This window comes from Phalacrocorax aristotelis, chromosome 13, assembly GCF_949628215.1.
Source record: "Phalacrocorax aristotelis chromosome 13, bGulAri2.1, whole genome shotgun sequence".
Classification (NCBI taxonomy): Eukaryota; Metazoa; Chordata; class Aves; order Suliformes; family Phalacrocoracidae; genus Phalacrocorax; species Phalacrocorax aristotelis.
The window spans coordinates 12,784,080-12,792,816 of NC_134288.1; the positions used below are offsets into that span (position 1 = coordinate 12,784,080).

General features: G+C 44.6%; 1 protein-coding gene across 1 annotated transcript; it reads right to left on the reverse strand.

Moving 5' to 3' along the window:
- Positions 1 to 209: 209 nt before the first annotated feature.
- Positions 210 to 8,278, reverse strand: MTG2 (mitochondrial ribosome associated GTPase 2). The gene is made up of 6 exons (XM_075108946.1): positions 7,939 to 8,278; positions 6,091 to 6,238; positions 5,348 to 5,463; positions 4,488 to 4,706; positions 1,200 to 1,338; positions 210 to 820 (listed from the first exon to the last, which is right to left on the reverse strand). The coding sequence occupies exons 1-6, from the start codon at positions 8,119 to 8,121 to the stop codon at positions 426 to 428; spliced, it is 1,200 nt and encodes a 399-aa protein (XP_074965047.1). The 5' UTR covers positions 8,122 to 8,278; the 3' UTR covers positions 210 to 425.
- Between the last annotated feature and the right edge of the window lie 459 nt (positions 8,279 to 8,737).

An 8,737-nucleotide genomic window follows, 5' to 3' on the forward strand; every position in this document is an offset into this window, starting at 1 on the left:
TAAAACAAACAGACAAACGTGGGACCACCTTATTTTTATTTTAGAATTTTTGTTTAGTGAAAATTGAGAAGTCACTTCACTCCGATGCCAGCATCTTCTGCAGATCCTGAACTTCCCACATCTCTACTGGATAGTTAATTATGGAATTAAGAGAATACTATCTAATACCAAACAAGATCCAGGTTTCCCACTCAACACCCATCACAATTACTATTTTCAAATTTTATTGTAAAACACCTGAGACACCTCAAAGGTGAACAAACAAGGAAACAACTCTTTCCAATGCAGCAGTCCAGAACAACTCCACATGCTGTGCCCCATGCATTTAAAAAAAAAAGTCCAAGCCCAAAGAACACCAAACAGACATCATCTTAGCAAATAAGATTTTTTTTTTCTTCCAGTACAGTTCACAGTAGTTCTGGTTCCTACCACTTGACCGGGCTTTGCCCTTGTGATTGTTCCGTCTTCACATAAGCATCATAGAGTTCTCTCAAATGCAACAACAGTTCCTCTAGGTTGTCTCCTGTCAGTGCAGACAATGCAATGACCCGCTCATCTACCTGTTCTTTAAGGAGTGGCAGATTGATCCTGGACTGAGCAAGATCTATCTTGTTCCCAATGACAACACAAGGCCTCTCAGACAATCCTTTTTTATACTGTTCCAGTTCATATTTTAAGTCTTGCAGCTGAGTCCATGGCTGAGACACAGAGAGATCCACCACATATAAGAGAAAGCGGCAGCGTTCAATATGCCTTAGGAAGGCCATCCCGAGGCCCCTGTTTTGATGAGCACCTTTTATTAGTCCAGGAATGTCAGCAACTACAGTGAGAGAAATTTCACAGTGAATCCAACATATACAACAACAACAACCACCACCAACCCCAAAACCACATTCTTTTACTGGCCAGTGCAAGTACTGTTAGAATTACACCTCAATGTATCAATATTAAAACATACCTCATATTAAGCTTGGATGCTATTATCTTTAAAACCCCCTAGACTTAGATTATTCCAGTGAAGACAGAATACAGGCTGCTGGTTTGATAGTAAGGGCACATGCAAGTGAATATGAAATGGGCTTTCAGTATTGTTTTGTTTGAAATCCTTTAGAACTAGCAAGAATTCTACAACACTTCAAAGAATAATGCAGCTGACACAAATCGCTGTCAAGGTACACACAACCTCCTACAATTCTTACCTGCTACTTGTTCATAGTTTTGATAGTGGACAATGCCGACATGGGGATTTAGGGTTGTGAATGGGTAGGCAGCCACTGCTGGCTTTGCATTGGAGATGGCTCTCAAAAGCGATGATTTGCCCGCATTGGGAAAGCCCACCTGGAATACAAACACTCATTAAAGCCACAGTTCTACTTTAACCCCAATAGAAAAAAAACAAACCCTGGAAGCTTCTGCAGATGTGGCAAGGTTCTTCTAGCATGAATAAAACAACAGAAATTTTGCATACTTATTTCTGAAAAGCATGCTGGTTTCCCTTTTTGTTTCTTCTAAACCCTGTTTTATTTAAATGTGTATTTTCTCATATACTTTAGATAGATCAAACATAGATGGGTCCCCTTAACTTTTTTTATGCCATCTTAAGTATTTACTTTGTTCAGAGCCAAAAGGGTATATACCGTAAGATCAGTTTTACTCTGAAATAATGTTAAGACACTTTGCCCTACACTTCCCATTTTATCTGTGTTTTCTAACTCTGATTTATTATTTTCCAGAAGAATTCAGAATTGGCTTTGTCCCTGATTCATCAAAATAGTTTCACATAATCACAGAATGGTAGAGGTTGGAAAAGACCTCTGGAGATCATCCCATCCAACCCCCTGCTTGAGCAGGTACACCCAGAGCAGGGGCACAGGACCGCGTCCAGGTGGGGTGTGAATGTCTCCAGGGAAGGAACTCCACAGCCTCTCTGGGCAGCCTGTGCCCCTGCTCGGGCACCCGCACAGGGAAGGGTTTTTTTCTCATGTTTAGCTGGAACTTCCTGTGTTCCAACTTGTGCCCGTTGCCCCTTGTCCCTGTTGTTGGGCACCACTGAAAAGAGCCTAGGCCCATCATCCTGATACCCACCCTTCAGATATTTATAGGTATTGATAAGATCCCCCCATAGTCTTCTCTTCTCCAGGCTGAACAAGCCCTGGTGTCTCAGCCTTTCCTCATAAGGGAGATGCTCCAGTCCCGATCATCTTGGTAGCTCTCCACTGGACTTGCTCAAGCAGTTCTGTGTCCTTCTTAAACTGGGGGGGCCAAAACTGGACACAGTACTCCAAATGTGGTCTCACCAGGGCAGAGTAGAGGGGGAAGATAAGCTCTCTCAATCTGCTGGCTGCACCCCTTTTCATGCACGCCAGAATATTGTTGGCCTTCTTGGCCACAAGGGCACATTGTTGGCTCATGGTCACCTCGCTGCCCACCAGCACTCCCAGGTCCTTCTCAACAGACCCGCTCTCCAGCAGGTCAGCCCCCAGCCTGTACTGGTGCATGGGGTTGTTCCTCCCCAGGGGCAGGACCTCGTACTTGCTTTTGTTGAATTTCATGAGGTTCCCCTTGGCCCAGCTCTCCAGACTGTCCAGGTCTCATTGGATGGCAGCGCAGCCTTCTGGCGCATCAGCCACTCCTCCCAGCTTGGGATCATCAGCAAACTTGCTGAGGTTACACTCTATCCCTTCATCCAGGTCATTGATGAATATGTTGAACAGGACTGGACCCAGCACAGAGCCCTGGGGAACACCACTAGTGACAGGCCTCCATCCAGAATCTGCCCCACTGATCACGACACTCTGCGTTCTGTTGTTGAGCCAGTTCTCTGTTCACCTCACTGTCCACTCATCCAGCCCACACTTCCTTAGCTTGTCTGTGAGGATGCTAAGGGAGACAGTGTCGAATGCCTTACTGAAGTCAAGATAGACAACATCCACTGTTCTCCCTTCATTGACCCAGCCAGTCATGACATCATAGAAGGCTATCAGGTTGGTCAAGCATGATCTTCCCTTGGTGAATCCATGTTGACTGTTTCTGATAACATTCTTGTCCTCTACAGGCCTGGACATAACGTCCAGGATAAACTGCTCCATTGCCTTTCCAGGGACAGAGGTGAGGCCGACTGGCCTGTAGTTTCCCAGGTCCTCCTTCTTGCCCTTTTTGAAGATTGGAGTGACATTTGCTTTCCTCCAGTCCTCAGGCACCTCTCCTGTCCTCCATGACCTTTCAAAGATGGAGAGTGGCTCAGCAAGAACATCCACTGGCTCCCTCAGCACTCACGGGTGCATCGCATCAGGGCCCATGGATTTGCGAGGCTCCAGTTTGCATAGGTGATCTCTGACCCAATCCTTCTCAAACGACGGTAAGTGTTCCTTTCCCCAGATTTTTCCTCTCTTCTCTGGGGGCTGAGATGCCTGAGGGCCAGCCTTAGCAGTAAAGACCGAGGCAAAGAAGGCATTCAGTAACTCCACCTTCTCTGCATCCTGCGATGCCAGGGCCTCCTGGCCTATAAGTAACCAGAATGCCTACAAGTTTGCGATTTTCATAGTCTTGACATCAAAGCAGTAAATTGAAACTTGGTCTTCTGGGGAGAAGGCAAGAATTTAAACCAACCTATCCCAGAAATGAAGTTACTCTGGGATGTCCTGTAGTTGACACACGATAGCTACATAGATGGTCAATAATCCCCAGGTCAAAGTAGATCAAATTCTAAATTTCCCTATTTGCTGATGTCAGACACTCTGAATTCTTGAGGAACTGAAGTACAGAACAGATTAATCTCAGATTTCCAAATTAGTACCAGAAATGTGAGAAGTGGACCAGAGTGTCCATCTCGTTAGACAATTAAGTGTACTGATCCACCAATGCCAACTCTTTTCTTGGTCTACATATAAATTAAAAAATATTCTGCTAGACCAGACAGTTATTCTGCTGCTGTTAAAACAGCAAGAACTCTTTGCAGCAAAGCATAATTTTAACTGCTTTACCAGCTAGTGTTAAAACATCTCCATATTTAAAAATTAAACCAGCTTAAGCCCTAAATTGACATAGAATTCATGTCTCATTTCAGAGGATGATAAACCTGGAACTAACAAAGTCAAATGTTTAATGTGTTTTAAAGAACAAGAAAAGAGAAACTAATATAGAAGAACTCTCCATACTGTACTGTTTGTATATCTGCAGAATCAGCAGACAAAGCCTGCTGTACATCATCAGAGAGTCTGTTACTCACTGATGAATCTTGCATGTTGCTTTTGTATATACAGTGTTGATTTTAGCAGAACTAGGATGACATGAAATAACAAGAAAGTGACAGCTCTGCAAATCACTTTGGACACCCTTCTACCAAGTAAAGGCAAGGAAGCATCAAGTTGCATCTCTAAACAAGCAAGCCAAAAGGCTAACAAAAATGTTATCAAACATTATTTTTTCAGTCAGTCAAGTGCCATCCTACAACAATAAGGAAGTTGAAGAACAATAGCGACACTCACCAATCCCGCATGAGCTGTCGTCTTGAGTTCCAGATGGAGTACCCTTTCCTGACCTGGCTCTCCTGGTGTAAATAATGTTGGAGCTCGGTTTTCATTGGAAAGAAAAAAACGATTACCTTTCCCTCCAGCTCCTCCATAAGCTGCAATATACTCTTCACCATGTCGAGTGAGGTCAGCAAGAACTTTCCCATCCTCCTTAACCAATGTACCTACAGGGACCTTAAAGTGAAGAGAGATTCAAGCATTAGGCTGAAGCTCAACATCTGCAGCAGAGCTGTCTTCAGCAGATCCTTTACCATCAGATTCCAGGTTTCTTGAAAATCACTCCTCCATATTCTCAAGCTGGGGAATCCAAAAACAGAAGTGTATTTTGTGAGGCTCGCTTTCTGGACCCCAACAGCACTGTCAGACATTTGCACTTCATAATCCTCTTTCTCTCCTTTTATGCAAAGAAGCCTAGGCACAGTAGTAAGCTAAGAAACATATGGTAGGTGTGTACCAAAACAGGCATGTTGAAGGAAGGTATGAAAGAAAGTATGTCTTTTTGAAAGTACAAAAGAAAAAAGTCTGCTCCTATTTCAGAAGTTCTGTGTTCTGATTGCTCTGAGCATATGACCCCTAGAAGTGACGCAAATCAGAATCATATTTTTGGCCAGATGTACCTTCCAAAGAAGTCTAATTTTCACAAACAATTTAAAGCAGCTTGATCTGTCTGTGTGACAACCAGCCCTGTCTCAGAAGAGAGGCACAAGGTTCCCTAAAAAAAGCACAAGATTTTCTCACAATAAGGTCACCCAGCTTGAAAATCAGCAATGTTAACACAAAGCTAACACACTAGCATGCAACCTTAACTGACTTACTTTAACATACACATATGCACCGTTAGCTCCGTAACAGTTTTTGCTTCCTCCTTTCTCTCCATGAAAACCCTGATAGAAGGGGAGGACTGAAGACAGTGATTTCATTTGCTGGTCAGCTGTAAAGCAAAATAAGCATATTTTAAACGCATTGTGTTAGTAGGCACAGAAGAGCAACCTTTTGACTGTTCTTTCCCTTTTTGAATATTACATGAAAAATACCCTATTTACTGTCTCAACAACAACTTATCAGGGAAAACGAATATTATATAAGTTGTGATGAAGTTTAACTGCCTTTACTTTGATTTATTAACCATGCACTTTATTATGTGGTCGTGCCAAAATCAACCATTACAAAATACCCTGGAAAATTCATTTGCTAGATTAGCAGATTTTGCACCAGGGTGGTGGCACAGGCAGCTTTATCCATCTTAGGAGTAAAATTTGATCAGATCCCAACCTTATCATAACATAGCCAGGTACCAGCCACTAAAATGTCTGCAAAATATCTTGATTTTCAAAATGGTTTCTGAAGCTGCCAGTGTCATTTTTGTCCCTCTTACCACAGCTCATGACAAAGCTTTTTAAGCAGACATCTTGTACAGAAATAACCATTTTAACGCTTTTGACATTTCCATTTACCAGCTCCCACCACACAAACAGTATGCTGTAGGGTTCTTTTTGCTGGGGGGGCTGGGGTGTTAAGTGATAAGGCAACATGAAACAGAAGTTTTATAGAGTTTTACCTTTCAAAATGACATGACCACCATCACCTCCGTTTCCACCATCAGGACCTCCAAATATTTTTCTGGGTTCACTATAAAAAGAATGACCTCCTCCTCCTCCTCGTCCTCCAACCACACGCACTGTCCGGTGATCCATGAAATAGCGTGTCTGTAACAAGGATGGGGTTTGTACCCTTGAAGTACAGTTTCTCAGAGTCATCTTCTAACAAGTTGATTGTTCTGCAAAACTTAGTAATATGCAGACCTGCTATTTTTAGTCAGGATGAGTTCCATTCAATAGTAATTAAAAAAAAAATTAAAACTCGGCTGCCATTCACAGATCAACTAAATACAGCATACTAAGTATAACAATAAAGAAAAATAGATCTCATTTTTCAAGTATTTTTAAGAATCCCCTTAAAAGTACATGTCTGAGGCTGTGCTGATATAACCTAATGCAGCAGCTCAGATACCAGAAGTACAAAATTCACTTTAAGGTAATTAATGGCAGCAAAATGTCCTTTTAATGCAGTTATATAGTGCTGACAGGTAGCTCAAGACAGCTGCCACACTATAAACCAAAACCAAACAGTAATTGTGTCCCTAGTCACGAAAACAAAAATTTTAAAAATTGCATACATAAACGTTTTACTTCTTTAAATTTAACTGAAATTTGCAAAAAAAGGACATAGTGTATGTCCAGGAGCGATATGTTCATACTGATTCACACTTTCTATACCAGGTGATGAAATTAAGGCAAACTTCAATCTTCTAACAATTAAGAAAAGTATTAAAGACAAAGAACAGAAAGTATTTGCTAACAGAATAAGCAAAGGAAATCTTAATATATGCCACAACCAGTTGCTCAGGGGGTAAAAAGATATAGTGTAAAGAGAATCACAGATATTGTCCCTATTTCTGACATGAACTTGATATTTGACTTCTGGCAAACTAATTACGCTGCACTATGTTTCAACTTTTCTGCCAGCAAAATAGTTTTGATGATACTTCCCTATCTCTAGGAAGTGGACTGAAATCCCCAAGGGAAAATATTAGAGAAGAACATTCATACAGGTAGGTGAAATCATTGACACGTCAGGGTGAAAAGAGAAAGCATGGACTTGACTGTGGTAACATTTAAATTCTATTACTAAGGGACTTAATGAGAATGAGAAATAAGGGTCACTTTAACTAAGTAGCCCAAACAGTACACAAGGGAGAAAAAGCCTTATTAGTATTATGACACCAAGATAAGCAAATGAAAAATACCCCTAACTCTTGATAATTAAAGGTATACTATGACCAGTGATTTCTTAAAAAGCCTCTTTTAGAAAAGTATTTGGCACCACCACACGGCGAGACAGGAAACTATTGCTTTAAATGGGAAGTGAATTATTGATCATTAGAAAAATCATATTTTCCAAAGATGCGTAATTAGAAGAACACCATGAAGAAAAAGTTCTCAGATCCTGCAGTTTCTCTGATATAAAATGCTGTCTGCTTGGCAGCTGACTCTTGCTCAAGACTATAAAAACAGTGAGAAAAACCCGCCAGTATTTTAGCTTTAAAGGTACGTAAGACTTTTTGCTTTCTCGCCCTACACAGGTCGCTGAGCACTATGCAAGAGGCGCTGCGGTTAAAGGCACACTTAGGACCACTACAGCCCTTCTGAACAGCGATAATGTCAGATGGCAGACTTATTTCCTCACCGTTCACAAAGTTAATCAGATTTTAGAAAAATAATGCCTCACACCAAGAGTATGCGTTTGCTCACTGTGAGGAGAGAACGGCGAGGAGCAGGTAAGCTCTTTTCTAACGCCTGCCCGGGAGGTGGCGGCCCATTAGCTACAAATTTACTCTAGAACTTACCAGTTTTCTCTCCGAAATGACTCTTTTTTGCCTCAGCCGCCTGTTCTTTGAGCATCTCGCGCAGGTTGTGGAGAAAGTCGGCTGCCGGCCCCCCGCCGGCGGCAGCACCGGGCTGAGGAGGAGGAGGGCCGGCCTCCACGGGGCCCGGCGTCCCAGCAAGGCGGCCCAGCAAGGCAGCAGCATGGCTCCAGCAGCCACCCGGATGGCCCAGAGGCGCGGCCCGGTACCGGCAGCCGACGGGACGGGGCGGGGCGGGGCGGGGCTGGACGGAACGGGGCGGGACCGGACGGCCCAGCCCGGTACCGGCAGCCGCCGAGACAGCCCGGCCAAGGCGCAGCCGCAGCCCGCCCCGCCCCGCGGCCACGCGCGTGCGCCGCCGAGGAGAAAGCGCGGGAAGGTTCGCTCCGCTGGCCCGGGCTGGGTCCGTCCCGCCCTGCCTCACAGTGGCCTCTGCCGGAGAGCCTGGTCGCCGGGCCACGCACAAAGGCCCACGCTGCTCGCCCGCGGACGCGGCTCGCTTCCGCGAGGGTCAAGCCAGTCTGTGGAAGCTCGGCGCTGCGCCTCTCGGGGCTGACGGGTGCGGAGCGGCGGGAAGCCTGAGGGGACCCCTTTCCCCTCAGGGCAGCGCTGAGTGTCCTGCCCGCTCACGCCTTAACGGCGCTAGAAGTCGCTATCCCCGCAGCGAGGCTGGAGCGGGCAGTGGCGGCTGGAATAATGCGTGTGCGGGTGTCTCCCGAGGGGTTTGCGGTGCCCCGGCCCCCGGGGGTCCCTCCTGCGCCGTCAGTCAGCGGCCGCCTGT